At 53.0% G+C, this 15,014-nt stretch overlaps 7 protein-coding genes across 7 annotated transcripts; 4 read left to right on the top strand and 3 right to left on the bottom strand.

Annotated features, from left to right (window-relative positions):
* Positions 1–826: 826 nt before the first annotated feature.
* On the top strand, positions 827–1,546 carry PV08_11110 (uncharacterized protein; the record flags this gene model as incomplete). Its single annotated transcript, XM_016385421.1, has 1 exon — positions 827–1,546. The coding sequence occupies one exon, from the start codon at positions 827–829 to the stop codon at positions 1,544–1,546; it is 720 nt and encodes a 239-aa protein (XP_016230365.1).
* A 53-nt stretch (positions 1,547–1,599) lies between these two features.
* On the bottom strand, positions 1,600–2,565 carry PV08_11109 (uncharacterized protein; the record flags this gene model as incomplete). The annotated part of the gene is made up of 2 exons (XM_016385420.1): positions 1,600–2,054; positions 2,178–2,565. 2 exons carry the CDS (start codon positions 2,563–2,565, stop codon positions 1,600–1,602), a joined length of 843 nt encoding a protein of 280 aa, XP_016230364.1.
* A 1,150-nt stretch (positions 2,566–3,715) lies between these two features.
* Positions 3,716–5,101, bottom strand: PV08_11108 (uncharacterized protein; the record flags this gene model as incomplete). The annotated part of the gene is made up of 1 exon (XM_016385419.1): positions 3,716–5,101. The coding sequence occupies one exon, from the start codon at positions 5,099–5,101 to the stop codon at positions 3,716–3,718; it is 1,386 nt and encodes a 461-aa protein (XP_016230363.1).
* A 679-nt stretch (positions 5,102–5,780) lies between these two features.
* Positions 5,781–7,261, bottom strand: PV08_11107 (uncharacterized protein; the record flags this gene model as incomplete). Its single annotated transcript, XM_016385418.1, has 5 exons — positions 5,781–6,321; positions 6,403–6,545; positions 6,605–6,838; positions 6,909–7,016; positions 7,070–7,261. The coding sequence occupies 5 exons, from the start codon at positions 7,259–7,261 to the stop codon at positions 5,781–5,783; spliced, it is 1,218 nt and encodes a 405-aa protein (XP_016230362.1).
* A 2,194-nt stretch (positions 7,262–9,455) lies between these two features.
* On the top strand, positions 9,456–11,246 carry PV08_11106 (uncharacterized protein; the record flags this gene model as incomplete). Its single annotated transcript, XM_016385417.1, has 5 exons — positions 9,456–9,587; positions 9,640–9,838; positions 9,900–10,298; positions 10,353–10,518; positions 10,577–11,246. 5 exons carry the CDS (start codon positions 9,456–9,458, stop codon positions 11,244–11,246), a joined length of 1,566 nt encoding a protein of 521 aa, XP_016230361.1.
* Positions 11,247–11,893: 647 nt separating this feature from the next.
* Positions 11,894–12,396, top strand: PV08_11105 (uncharacterized protein; the record flags this gene model as incomplete). Its single annotated transcript, XM_016385416.1, has 3 exons — positions 11,894–12,046; positions 12,103–12,236; positions 12,297–12,396. The coding sequence occupies 3 exons, from the start codon at positions 11,894–11,896 to the stop codon at positions 12,394–12,396; spliced, it is 387 nt and encodes a 128-aa protein (XP_016230360.1).
* A 702-nt stretch (positions 12,397–13,098) lies between these two features.
* PV08_11104 (uncharacterized protein) lies at positions 13,099–14,826 on the top strand (the record flags this gene model as incomplete). Its single annotated transcript, XM_016385415.1, has 1 exon — positions 13,099–14,826. One exon carries the CDS (start codon positions 13,099–13,101, stop codon positions 14,824–14,826), a length of 1,728 nt encoding a protein of 575 aa, XP_016230359.1.
* Between the last annotated feature and the right edge of the window lie 188 nt (positions 14,827–15,014).

The following is a 15,014-nucleotide window of genomic DNA, read 5'->3' as shown; positions in this document are numbered from 1 at the left end:
GTAGCAGCACGCAAAGCTAACGGGCACTTGTAAGGGTTGGTGAATTGCAAGACTGTGCTGGATAGTAGGGAGAGACAAGCTGGTTCAGACTGGGGGAGAGATCGAGAAAGGAACGGGCACTTTGATAGTGATCCGAATTCTTCGCAGCTTGTAACCATAGCGGCATCAACTATCGTTTGACGATGAGCAAAGAGATTGTGACACACATCAATCTAGCCGTTTGATCAACGCAAGGATAAAAGAAAACAAGCTGCGGAAGGGTAGTGGAGTGAAGTGAAGCCCGGCAAAGGTCCTCAAGGTGAAAGGCCCTCGCGTACCTGAGGCACACGAAAGACCGGTACCTCGATCCTGGGGAGCGAAGGCTCCCTGGGAAGCAGCGAAGTCATGCTCAACAATGCAGTTGATGCTGCGTTACAACAATCGCAGCATGTCTGCTTCCCAGATGCCGAATAATCGTTTCTTACCGATGTCATCGTGAAGGATTTACAGAGTGTTCTGCAAACGAAGGAGTGCCGAGTCATCATCGGCGCTCAGTGTCTTCTCGTGGCAGCTGATAATTGAACTAGATTACGCTCTAGACGGTGAGCTGCGCTGAATGCATCCTGATCGTTGAAAAGAGCCGTGGGAACAAGACGAAACTGCAGAGGCGCGGACGTGAGCAAAAGAGCGTTCTCGGGCGGAACGGAACAGCTTTAATCCGCCTTTCTTAGACCAGGATCCTCGCAGCTTGTATAGCTTCCTGTCCCAGCCACTCTGGAAGAATACCTTATCTTCTAAACCCATCACAATTCGCCCAATGTCCTAGACAAGTATCTAAAGCAAAGCTATGCCATTGTCAAAGACCCTGGCTCAAACATCCCTTGCAGCAGCAATCCTCGCGTCCACAATAGGGACATACATTGCCCTCTCGCCTCCAAACCCCAGTACACACGCAACGCTATCGACAGGTGATGCGATTCGCTCGCTGCATCTCACAGGCAGGCACAGTACGAAAATAGCTCTTGCTCCGCTGGGGCTCCTGTCTCTACACACTTCGAGCCTGGTCTATTTCCACCCAAGAATACCGTCTCTCTTACTTGGTCATGGCGCCGAGAACGGTCTCAACGCAAACCTCATAACGTGGTCGGCGGCGACGTCTATCCCGCTGGCACTTATCTTGTGCGCTGGAATCCCGCTACGCCTGGTATCGTACGCTTCCCTGGGCCGGAACTTCACCTTTGCATTGATGGAACCGGACCGCCTGACCACGACGGGAATCTATGGCTATGTGCAGCACCCAAGTTACACTGGAATTGCCATTCTTGTTCTCTGCAACGTCGCTTTGTTGTGCAGATTCGATGGAGCTCTGAGCTACTGGATCCCACCAACATGGTTCCCTGTCATGCGAAAGCTAGAGAAGCTGTTCTTCCCTGTAGGGTTGTCAGTGCTCCTGCTTCCACTATGGACCAGAGTGACGCAAGAAGAGCAGATGTTGAAGGCTGAATTCGGTGCCGAATGGGAGAAATGGCACTCGACGACATGGCGATTCATCCCCTGGGTCTTCTAGATCAAAACGACCTCCACTATAGCGCTTGTGGGAAGCATCATTGCCCCGACATCTCATTTTGTCCAGAGGACGGCACCGCCACCAACGCCGTTACTCCTCAAGGGATTATCACGCCCCTTGTCGTCTACGGTCTCACAGATGAAACCAACGAGGTCTCGAAATCCGCACTTTTGGTAAAACGCTTCCTTGCCATCGGCGGCCACGACGTCCGCGGGCAACTCGCCGCTTGGATCATTCTTGACGAGGTCCAAACCGCTCTCGACCAGCTCTCGACCGTACCCTTGTCCCTGGTAGCTGGGATGAACGGCCATTGTTTCGAGTGACCAGAAATTGTTCTGGCGATGCGGAGCGCTGTAAAAATCTCTGGCGAATGGGACTACCTTGGACATAAAGTTCCAGAACGTCAGAGGTTCAGGGCTTTCGGGCGTAGGTGTGACGGCAGCTTTGTTCGGGTAGAAGAATCTTCGAATTGTGTAGAAGGTTTCTAATATCGGCCTGATCAATAGTCCTGGTAGTACGGACAAGGACGTCAACACGGGTCACCGACGTCACTCTCTGGCGAGCTCGAGAGCTGCCAAAGAAGGCAAATATCCAAACAAGAGTGTCCCGAAGAATTCGGATGGAAACTTACTTGGATCCCATCTCCCCCACGTGCCATGGACATTTTCCCAGCCTGAACCATTTCTTCCCCACACAGATATGCCCGTGATGACTTGTTGGTTGTTTTTGTCGGCGTCGGCGTCGGCGTCGGCGTCGTCGTCGTTCTTGTTGCCCGAGGCAAGCAGCGGCGTCTGCTCTCCTCCGGGAGTCTGTGGCCCACGACGATACGAAAGCAAGATGATCTTGGAGTAATCGTACCACGTCAACCAGAGGTGCTCTTCTGCCGCCCGTAAAAAGTCGTCCGGGTACTCGTCCATCCGGGGGAAAAACACCTTGAAAAGACGGTCGGGGCCGAACGATGCGACATAGACCTGTGCCATGACAGGCATGTCGGCCCTAGTTGCGAGTCTGACGGGCATGTTGAGTACCACCTTACGTACACCAAGGTAGAGGGAGGTAGGGAGGTAGGGCACTCGGCGTCAGATCCAGGTAAGGTTAGTCTACCTGAGACACAGGGGACAGAGCACACAGAGTACACAGAGGGCAGAGGACAGAGGACAGAAGACAGAGGATCAAAGGACGGAGCCCAGAGTACAGAATGAAGCGTGATATCAGTGTGAATGGCTATCGCGCGCCGCGTCCCTTTTCGTATGTTCTGTAGCGTACTGTATGTAGGTCTAGGGCAGTAGGTAGGTACTAAGGTCGCCTGCCTGCAGTAGTTCAGGTAGAGAGACAACGGGGAGTGCAGCTTTGCGTATGGGGGCCGTCCCCTTAAGTCACGGAAGCGAAACTCCTAGTTAGTCACAAATCACAACTCACAACACGAACAGACGCGCACACACGTCTCTAGGTACATACCATTCTAGCTGCAGCTGAACAAAGTCTGTATGTACTGTACCTCCTCAACCAAGTGTGTGGATCCCAAAGATTGAGATCAGCCAGCCAGCCTCTCCCAGGAGTTGGGACCAGGATTGACGGAACTGTTGTACGGATACCGTGATGTGTATAAACCGGGTCCTACAGGGAGGAGCTGTCACCTGTAGCTCCCCGTCTAACTTGTGGACTAGTTAACTACTCCCTGACTTACTGCCCACTGCCTACCGCCTACTAGTAGATTCCTCTCACCTACTACCTACCAGGGCAACCTGTGGAGTGCGAACTTTTGAACTGACTGCTGTACGGTATGGAGACACTGTCAATCAAAGCCACCCCTCCCCCAACCCCCCGGCCCCGGGACCAGCTACGTACATTCAAGGCCTTTCATCAACATCAACCCATGGATAGCCGAGATCAACCGGGAGGGATAGTGGACCCTCCTAATCATACCCGAAGTGAGATATCTACCTTACTCCGTGTCCACAAGCACAAAGGGGAATAGGCACGGTACTTTTGCTTCGTCATTTGTATCATCGAATTGCATCGATTTAGTGTACACCCCAAAGGGTACGCCGTACAACAATACATCCCTCTCTGACAAGATTTTTCCAGCGGAGTAGAAGACGAGACAGTACTATCCCGTGCCACTTCACTTGCTCATTTTGTCCGGAGAGGCAGGACCCGTGCAAAGCTTTATAATTCGTGATGCCCTTCATTACCACCTAGCCGTTTCCCCCAGCTCCAATGCTTTCGGATGCCGTCACGAAGAATGCCCTCCCAGACTTCGGCGTTTGCGCCCCCCGCCGGCCCGAATCTCAACCTCAGAGCTTTCAGAGCCTTCTTCGCGTACAGCATGGCCGGTTTCTCTTGTTTCAGACCTGCGTAAGCGAGTGCTGCGTGGCCGAACGGAGTGTCTAGAAACCCTTCGAGGCCCTCTTCATTGTGCAGCTGAATGACATATTCTGCTGCGTTGGTGATCGGATGATTGTAGTGCTTTGATGGTGGAGGAGGGGAGAAGCTAAGATCGCCGATGACCTCGGGTACGTCGTCTTCCGTCCAGCTCCAGTCTTGAAAAGCGTCGTGGAGTGCATGAATTTTCGACATTCTCGCGTCCGAGGCATCTGGATCCGAACATCTGTCGCAACCGCACATGAAGTGGAACGCCGCTTTGAGATGATAACCCCTCTTCCGTGCACTTCCAAGAGGCTCGATGTAAGAGATGCTCAGTTCTTCTCCTTCTCGCACATCCCTGGTGGCGCGGAGGACATGCGTCAGTGCCTCGGGCTGCATGTAGTACTGGGCGTTGGGGGCACAGTCGTGATTGAGCCGCGATATCTCTGGGAACACGGCGAGGTGCATGATCCCACCAACCTGGAGTTCAAACGAGTTGGCTTTGATGATGTCTTGGACCTCGATGCGATCGTCGTCGTATATGCGCGTCAGGGCCAAAAACTGCGAGCGAGTCGGGGCCGGCAGTTGCAGGATGGCCGTCCGGAGATAATGTTCTCTTTCCAGAGGCGTCAGTGATTGCTCGTCCAGAAGCACCAATAACACCGGGGTGAAGGACGAAAGCTTCTCGCCGTAGGCAAGCGCAGTGGTCGCCACGACACCAATGCCTTTGCCGCGGATGAACCTCGAAGTCCATTTGGAAGGGCCAGCATTGATGTCGGGATCGGGCGAGGAGTAGTGTCGTTCCAGGAGCTGAGAGAAGTGCTCATGGACGGCTGGGGTCGTGAATATGGAGATACCTCTGCCGTCACTGAACGAGGCGTACGTGTAGACACATAAAATGTCGTCGACCGATGCCAGGACGTCGGTGCAAACCGGAGGGTGCGACAGCGTGGCGCCGTGGTGGCCTGATCCGAAACGTCCAGCTTTGTCCTCACTGGAGAGTCCTTCTGGTCTACCTGAACCTTGAGAGGCTGCTTGAGATTGACTCACAACACCGGGCTCTGGTTGTGTGGAGACTATCCCGCCATCAGGGCCTCGTGCATGGACGGTCGACAGCGCCTCCGGATTAGCGCTTGCTCTAACACATACCAAGAGGAGTGATAGATAAGAAAGGATGTATGTTTTCATCTTGGATATGACTGACTCCTTTGGGGGGTTAAATGCTGGAAGTACAGCAACAAGACGATTTTAAGATGTTTTCTCTACTTTCACGGGGGGTGCCCTGTTTCATACGTGTCTCAGGTTGGCGCCACACAGTGTTCCAAGCGGCAACACTGAGCATGCTTTTCGTGGCCTCTGGGATATAAGGAATATCCCAAACATCGTCCAACTTCGTTGGTAGGCACAGAAATACGGGTAACTACCTAGGGAAAGGAGCCAGACCAGGCCACATGCCCTCAGCCCAGGAGGCTCGGGGACTTGCTCAGCCACGCAACGAGTGCCTGCCACACCAAAGATTTACAGGACAGTAAGGACAAGGGCAAGGACAAAGAAAACTCAGTGGAACGTCCGTCCTTCTTATGAGCTCTCGAAAATCGGGGTGTCGATTTGCTCTCCCTGAAGGGGTTCCCAGTTTGGAACCCGAGTAACTACAGTAGACATCTCCCCTCGCACCCCTTCGATTCTAGCCAATCGAGAGTCCTGATACAGCTTAGCCAGGAGTAGACAGAATCGCCCAAAGCCCAAATGTCATAAGTCGACTTTCCTTGCTCCCTGCGTTTGTATAATTCGCACAGTTGGCACGGTCTGCTGCAGACCTCGTCGATCAAACCCTTCTGCAGCTCTCCTCCCAACCGGCCCCCCTTCCTCAATACTCCTCATGTCGCACCTCGTATACCACATTCTTACGGATAATGTGGTCTTCGCTCCCCGCTCTCCCAGTAGACACGTCTTCCTGCGATCCAGTAGAATTGCCATCGTTGGCCTTGGAATTCCGTGGGCCTTGGACTTGTGCTTGATACCCAGAATAGCCCGTGGCGGGAAATTGGACGTTTGTGCTCTTGCCAAATTCCTCGGCGTCATAGGCCTCTCCTGAAGCGTTCGTCGGAGTTGACTTGCTCCGGTTCCAGTTCCTGTTCTTGCTCTTGCTCCTGCCGTTCGGCATAGAGTCAAGTTGATAGGTATTCCCTCTCGACTCGTCGGCGGTACTTCGATATCCGTAATGTGTCGCGTGCGAAGTGTCGAACTTTCGCAGGTACTGGTTGAGGGACGGGATCGCCGCCGATAGAAGAGCGTAAAAGAGTTCGGCCTGGCGGAAAAGCACAGGGCTGACGAGTGCCATGCCGGCATTCGACGCCGAGTTGAACCGGACGACATATTTGATGTTCAGTCCTATCAGGACGACGATTCTGTAGTCGGCAAGTAGGGGGCATCATCAGTCTCATTGTGGCCCACCAAACGAGAAAAGGAACGAATGGAGCGTAGCGTACGGTAGTCTCAGAATAAAACACATTGATGCTTGCAACTTCATCTTCCATGTCATTTGGAGCGTAGAGATGACTCCGACAGCAAGAACCAAGATTCCTATCTCGAGCACGGCGTCCAGGGCACCCACGGCCGCCCAACGCGAGACCTGTCCCCGTCCAGTTAGCCTGAGGATAAAAACCTTCCAAAGAAAAAGAGAGTATTCACCAGGGTTCCACATTTCCGACCATCACGGGCGTGTATCATCGCAATGGAGTCGCACCCTAAAGTGACACCTAGGATAGATCCCAAGCACCACGTTGCACAAACACCCATGGCCACCTCGGTTATGATGGGCATCTTATGCCCACTGACTGTAAACAGGCGTCGACAGAACCAGATGACGGAGCACTTGCTGACGAAGAGAGCCAGGAGAAATAATACGTCGGCAGCTCGAATACACTAGCATGTCTGGTCAGTTCCTTTACCCAAGTGAATGCTTGTGGGCCGTGGTCCGGTTGGGAAAACTGACTCGAGCAACAATTGTAGTGTCGTCAGAGGAGAGAAGCGAAAAGGAAGCTCCAAATCCTGCATCGACCGTGGCAACCAGAATGGTTATGAATTGCGGAAATGCGAGTGACTGTGGTTCTACAGATCAGTATGATCTTCAAGAACTGAGGTGGTTGAACTTACCGTGGCGGCCAGAGACAACCAGTCTTCCACTCCCATGTTTCGATATCTCACAATCAGGCGCATAGCAAGTACCATGCCAGCGTAAACCATGAACAAGATAGTCATGGTCAAAACCACACCACGATGATCGTCGTCTGTAAGGCCATATGGACGTGGACCATAGACGGGTGTTTCGCTCGTCGAATCCGCCATAGTGGTTCGACGAAAGAGAGATGTGGAATGTTTTGGCTATGTTCTCAGAGGACAGAACACAGCATTTAAGACGATGTTGCTGTTCGGAGGACAGGGCGAGTACCCTGTGCCTATCTCTGGCAGGAGCCTTGTCGCCAGCAGCTAGACCTCAATTGACCTTCAGAAAAAGCCCCCAGGCTGGAAGCCTCTTGTCCGCTGCACCTCAGGCTGGGCTTGCACGGATCATCGATGAGCCCTCCAGGGGGTCGAAGGACGCTGTTCGCAAGAAACCATGCGAGCTTGCAAAACGCGCAATCCCAACGATTCAAAATCGGTTCATCTTGTTCGTGTTTCGCCAGAAGAGGGCCCCACGAAGTCTCACGCCACACTGGTGATCGTCGCATCTGTGAGGTACTAGGGAGTCTTCACAGGAGGTAACACCATGACGAGTGATTTGCCATGTTCGTCTCACCCCCCAGAAACGGCAGAGTCTCTTCCCAAGACGGAATGGCAGCGGTCTCGGTTTTGTATCATGTTACACGTATGGACGCTTCGACCGTGCGCTTGCCCTTGTCGAGGGCCCGACAGACTCGAAGGCTGAAGCTTTTGTGAATTTCCGGAGAGTACTCCGTACTCCCTTACTCTGTATCTGCAGAATGGTAAGTTTCGCCCCCAGGGAGCATTGGTGCTGGGGTGGCAGGTAGTCAATGTCAAATGGCCATAGTCACATAACCACAGCCGTCAATAGGTTGGAATAAGAAAACAAGTCCCGGCACGAACACTGACCGAGGCTCACTAGGCTTCTCCGGGGCCCACTTTCACCCCGGTCCCCTGCGAATAGGCGCGACATGTCGTTCTCAAAGCGAGAAGACACTCGGCAACGAAGCACGGAACTCTTGTCGATCATCCCCTTACACCGCCGGGAACTCCCTAGATAAGCCAAGAAGGTCTCTGTCCCCATGGCCGCTAAGAGTGCTCAGCGCCTAGTGCCGGCCCTGATCTCCCCGAGAAGGCTATCCTGAATACCGTAAAGCCCAGTGGGTGGACTTTGATAGAGTGTCTCCTCAACGATGCAATTATTGACGAACCATATCGCCTGATTCGACGATATCCTTGATCGTATCCAGGCGGGAAAATTGACCTGTCGACCTTCTAACTTCCAAGCGACTGAGGTATCCTGGAGGATGTGTACCAACGCATTTAGGCAGTAGGCACAATGATTCCACATCGAGGTCCGAGGGTGGGATAGCCTACGCGCTGCGTTGGGTGATGGGGACTCTCCCATCACAGCTGAACAACCTCTGATCCGACGAAGGGAGGCCCCGACTATCAATGTGGTGTGCCTCGGTCGATAGGATAGAGTCAGAACAACTTCTTCTCGATGCAATGTGCGTAGCTGTAGCGAGAAAGTTCATATTGTACAGCGAAGAGTCCAGAGATTTTCAGCGTCTGCACATGCTGAATTTGGACCAGGCATATGTACTGTACTAGCGATCACCAAGAGCTCCGAGGTGGGCCGATGCAAACCACTTATTCGCAGCGCAACTATGGCGTATCTGCGTTAGCTTACGATTTTCGTATGCATGTCTGGCAATCCTCTGCCGACGAGCGTTTGCCTTGAATGCAGGCCACCGCTTGAACATTCCACTCCCACGCGGCATTGCCGTTTTGCATGGCTGGTCGGCACATGAGCTGATAGTCACTCGCTTGCGTGTCGGTAGCTTGGTCGCAATACCCAACCTAGGGATGGGATCACTGTGATAGCTTGCAGGCGATCGTCGCAGAGTCGTATGCGTTAGCCATCATCCCATGTTCCCCACTTGTTCTGCACATCAAGCTAGGATAGCAAGCTACCTTGCAAGTTATGAAGACCACGCCGTCTGAAACTCGAAGCCGGCCACCGATATTAGCCGTCCTCCTTGACTTCTGGATCGTTCGCGGCTCCCTGTCTGCTAATCTCAGTTAGACACGCTACGCAGGATAGCTCAACTCACATGGACGGCAGGGGGTTTCAGAGAACCCGCCTCCTGCGAACAATACACGGCCCAATACGGTGCCACATGGCGTTCTACGCCACTTGAAAGCTGCGCAACAAAACATCTGCCGACGTCTAACATCGGAAGTTGGCCATCCTACTTCCTCTCTGCTCTTTGTCTGTTGTTCTCTCTTTCCTGCGAAACACAGTAAACACTTCTTTTGCCATTATCTACTCGTCATGAGCAAGCAAGCGGATTACAGCATCGATGGTGATGCCGAGGGCGACGATGAAGTTGTCCTTGGGCAGAAGACCGGCACGGTGGCCGACAAGAAGGCGATGGCGCGGCTTGGAAAGGAACAGGTCTTCAAGGTCGGTATGTGATGAGCTCGGGTAACAGACCATTCGCTGATACTCGTTGAAGCGTAATTTTGGCTTCGTGTCAATCTTCGGCTTTGCCCTCATTATCATGGGGACTTGGGAAGGTATCATTCCTACTCTCGCCTTTGGTCTCGGAAATGGAGGGCCTGGAGGTTTGATCTGGACATTCCTTGCGACGTGGACAGGATTCACCTTGGTCACCATTTCCATGGCCGAGATGGCCTCCATGGCGCCCACTTCAGGTAGGTCATTTCCTCGCACCCTTCGACTTGACACGTGCTGACAAGACAAACTCGACATCAGGTGGTCAATACCATTGGGTATCTGAGTTTGCTCCTCCACATATTCAGAAGATCTTGTCCTATTTCATCGGGTGGCTTGGTGTTCTAGGCTATCAGGTTGGCACGACGATAGGAGCGTACGTTGCTGGCACCTTGATCCAAGGGCTCATCATCTTGAGCAATCCAGACACATACACTCCCAAGCGGTGGCATGGGACATTGATGGCCATATGTATCAGCTCATGCGTGGCCGTATTCAATACTTTCTTGGCGAAACATCTCCCGTTGATAGAAGGCATCATCTTGGTTCTTCATCTTGCTGGATTCGTTGCGATTATGGTTCCACTCTGGGTAATGGCTCCTCGGAGTCCAAGTTCACAAGTGTGGACACCATTCCTGGACGAGAACGACTGGGGAAGTGGTGAGGAGAGCATTGTACCCTGTTGTCGGCATCTTGGAGACTAACGCTTTTCAGTGGGACTGGCATGTATGGTCGGCTTGATTACAAGCGCTGGTGCCCTGGTGGGAGGGGACGCTGCAGCGCACATGGCCGAAGAGTTGAAGAATGCATCCAAGATTTTGCCCAGAGCCATGATCTGGACAGTGATTGTCAACGGCGCCCTAGGCTTTCTGATGCTCGTGTAAGTATCAGATCATGCCCGACGACAGAATTTCCAGACACGACTGACAAACTTCCAGTACGTTCCTGTATACCCTTGGTGATCTTGGGGAGGATCTTGCCACTCCAACCGGATATCCTATCATTCAGGTCTTTGATACTGCCACGGGATCTGCTGGTGGAGCCTGCGGCTTGACTGCCATCTTGATCCTTCTCGGGGTCTGTGGCAACCTAACGACGATGGCGGGCTCATCTCGCCAGCTGTTCTCGTTTGCTCGTGATCAAGGAGTTCCATTCAACAGATGGCTGTCCCGAGTGCCCCCTGGCTACGATGTCCCCGTCAACGCGATCCTGGTGTCGGCACTCTGTTCGTGTGTCTTTCATTGCATTTACGTTGGGTCTGTGGTGGCATTCAACATCATTCTCTCCATCGGCACGGTGGCGCTCCTGTCTTCATACATGGTTTCCATTGGCACAATCACTTGGAAGCGTATACGAGGCCACCCTCTGCTCCCATCGAAGATGTCACTGGGAAGGTGGGGGCTTCCGATCAACATTGCCTCGATGCTCTTCTGCGCCGTGGTATATGTGTTTGCGTTCTTCCCGTCGGCGCCTAACCCGCCAGCGATCTCAATGAACTGGGCCATCGTGGTGTATTCCGGGGTGCTGCTGACTGCTTTGGTGTATTACTTGGTCCAAGCGAGGTTTAACTACGTTGGACCAGTGACCTATGTCAAAAAATCCATCTAGTCGCGTCGGAGTTGGGGCTACCAATGTCCATGTGGCGCAGAGATCTGAAGAGTTGGGGTTTGGTTGTCTGACGGGAAATGGCAAGTCTGCTTTGTGAAAAGCTTAGGACGAAGAGCGACATTTGGGTGTGTGAGGACAACATGTACATACGAGGCACGGCAGATAAAGTCGAACTTGATGTCAGTCCATCGTGTATCTCGCTTTCTCCCAGCAACACCGGTGCCAAGTGATTGCCATTGTGCCCACGCCCCTGGAGTACTACAAGAGTGTACTACAAGAGTGTACTACAAGAGTACCAAAGGCCCCTCAAGCTGGCCTACTACTCATAGCAGCATCTCCCCCTATTCTCCCTCTGAACATCCCAAATCATCCTAGTAGAAGCTGTACCAAAAAAGCAATACGGACGCCATCAACCGCTGACATTTAAGTCAATGTTATCGCGCTAATACTATACTCTCGTCTAAAGGCCACGCGGCACGCGGCTTGGTGGAACTAGCCAGACGTTTATTCTATAATTATCTCTCGCATGGCTCCTTCAAAGATGGGGGGAGAGGGAGTCTCCAACGACCCTCAAACGTCACCCTCTCTGCGTTGCTTCTTAATTGACTGAGCCGAAAGCACAACTCAGAATCATTCCTCACACCAAGATGAAGCTGTCAAACCTGGGTATAGGAACTGGCCTGCTGAGCGTCCTCGGGTTGACTCAGGCCCAGACCAGCGGTGTCTGGCTTGAGTGGTCTCACCGCGACGTCCATCCGAACCATACTTACGAAATCGGCTGGGAAATTAAAAGAAACTATGTACGCAGGAGCCGAGACTTCCTGGGCCTGATTGCTCACACCTCTCTTTGCCACAGACCCTCCAGCTCCTTCTCGTCAAACAATTCGATGGTGGCTGGACCGGCGAAGACTTAATCTGGAAAGACCAAGAAGGGACGCCTCCTGGAGGCTCATACAACTGGACTGTGCCCAGTGAATATGAGCCTGGAGCGTGAGTCACATATAGCTTTGGCTTCTGCGATGAGCCTCAGATAACATAACGGTTGCGCAGAAACTATGGCCTGTGGCTGTACGGCGAAAACGTCCCTTTCGATGGAGAAGGATACGCCAACTTGACGGAGTGGTTTCAGATCTCAGACGAAGAGCAGTAACAGAATCTGTTCCTCCAACCACAAATCGAGAACTGACAAGGTACTAGTGATGATCCAGCTCTCCAACTAGTCAAGCAAGACTAGAATGAGCTATTGCTCGCTCGTTTTGCCAGTACTTTTCGTCGAAGATATTAAGAAGGGTAAGTCTTGAGTGCGAGTGAAGGTGGTAGCAATGTGCTGTAACAGTAGTCGGTCCTCGATTGACCTCTGCTAAACAATGGCTTGATCAAGGATTGTATCGCCGGTGGATCTCAATGTCAGGGGCCCATATGATAAACATGTACTTTCAGGCTCTCGAGAGATTGTTGTGTACCCAAGACAACCTCTCTGGATCTGTCTTCGGCAGACTCTTCATCTCATAGTGACGCTCCGAAGTCCACCAGGATGTGAGGCCGAATCTGCCATATTGTACGTGGCTTGCTTACATCCGATATTATCCACCCCAAGTAAATAGTGAGTCTAGACTGATAGTGGAGTTGAACCTACCTATTGATATCTTTTTGAGCGCTGGCGAAGATGATGAAGGTAACTGAAAAAAGAGGTGATGGTCATCAGGGAGCGATCCATGGTGTTTCCCCGGACAAACTGATATTCCGGAGCCGCGGCGAAGTTTCCGCTGCATTTCCACTTTCATCTCCAACGGCCTCGACGATGGACTGCACACAATAATCTTTCTGACCACACCGACCAATGTTGTGAGGCATGAGCTTGCCATGTCCCTACAGGCATGTTTCGTACGCGACATGGCGTCTCCAGATCTTCCAAAGTCTGTATCGATCGACTGAGCCGGGCTTTGCCCGCGAAGCTTGTTTTCCTGTTTCCCGCAGCGCAGCCAGGTCGAAGCGCTGCCAGAGCACTTCCCGCCTTCTCGACGAGGACAAGAACGATGGGCCCCAGCCTCTAAGAGATGGAGTTTCTTGGATAGATGATACACCAGGTAAGGGCCAAACGCTAAGCCCACACAACCAGCGGCCTAGGTCATCCCGAAAAACCTCTTTCAATCCTTACAGTCCCGACGGTCAGCAGTCAATAAGGGCTCTGGTGTCCGAGCTCAAACCTGTCGTCGCAGAAGCCCGACGAGAGAAGACCCATCCGCCAGGTAGCGATGCAGTCTCTGTCGAGCCAACACGTCTCCCGCGAACACCAATTCTCAAGCGAACCGGTCCCAAGCACATGGAAGCGAAGAGGATGCCTACCGATGACGAGCTAGACGCTTTGAAGAACAATGTCTGGGCGCAAATGTTGGCGGCTCCTCTCAGGGCATGCCAGGGAAGTTTCGCGAGGTTGCCGGCTCCTTTCTTGGTCGACCTGGAGTTTGTGGAGGACCCGGAGAAGAAGGCGGTGCATCTGGCACCGGCTCCCCTCGCCGACCTCGACGCATTAGAACAACGTATGGCGAAGGAACTAGCCAGAGACAACTGGCTTCAGTCTCGCGACGATAACTGGGAGTCCAACTGGGAGGCCAGAGAACTGCAACAGGGCGGCGAGGGAGGCGATTCAACACCACCACAACCACCGACGCAAAAGGTCAAGCAACGGCCAAAGTCTCGCTTGGTCGCAGAGATGAACCTCGTGCGCTTCTTGACGCTCAAACTCATGGAACGTTCGAAGCGTGAGCCGGGGAAGATAGTCTCCAAGTCCAACGCCCTGGCGAGATTGGTTCCCGCGCCGCTCAAGGATGCCCTGGAAAAGGCTCAGCACTACGCCATCAACAAACGGAAGATCGACGCCGCGACGGGCGCGGACCAGGCAACTGACACAACGAACGAACCGTTACCGATGGACTATCTCTCGCGGCTGCAGTGGCAAGTGGACATGTACGAGCGCATCCCTCGAATCATGCGGAAACGCATCCTCGTCGCTCTCAAAGCGCTCGCAGAGCAAGCGACGTCTGACACTGCGGCTGGGAAACCGAGCAAAGTGATGACGCTGTCGATTCACCATGCAGCCGGCGTGCCAAGTCATGTCGACTGTCCGCCAGAGAGCATCATTCTGCACATAGGAGATGAGGACACCAGGACATTACTCTCCTCGATTCCAGCGCCCCCCAAGAATGAATCGGGGTTGACTCAACCGCCTCTGCCCTCGAACAATTGGTTTGTCCCTCCCGTGATCAGCCTCGACGGCAGACACCGCCTTCCTGTGTTTCCCTTGAAGCAGATGCTCGCCACCCACGCCGACACGGCCGACGTCGCTGCGCTGGCCGAGTTGACATCGGCGTACAAAGTTCTTCAGCATCATCGTCACCATCACCCTGGCAAGCCACACTCGAACGACACTTTCCTCCTCGTTCGTCCGGGCGTCGGTCCTCCAAGGGCCGTGATGGAAGAAGTCTGGCAGTTGTGGAGGTACCTCGGTGGCTCGCATATGGGACTGGTATACGACGAAGACACAGAGCGTTGTTTCGACCAAGGCCAAGTGGTCAAGTAGGGAGGGAGAGAGGGGAGCCTTTTGTTTAAGCTTAAGCGATAACCCTAACCCTACCTTGACCTCTCGCAGGTATAGATAGGTCCCTAATATGTATACTAGATATACCCTTGTACATCAATCATCTCGTGCCACAGAAGAGGCATGTACTTTTGCTTGTACTTGTACCCGTATCTTGATTGTTTTTGACG

This window comes from Exophiala spinifera (assembly GCF_000836115.1).
Source record: "Exophiala spinifera strain CBS 89968 unplaced genomic scaffold supercont1.9, whole genome shotgun sequence".
Lineage (NCBI taxonomy): Eukaryota > Fungi > Ascomycota > Eurotiomycetes > Chaetothyriales > Herpotrichiellaceae > Exophiala > Exophiala spinifera.
This window is presented reverse-complemented; position numbering and strand designations above follow the sequence as displayed.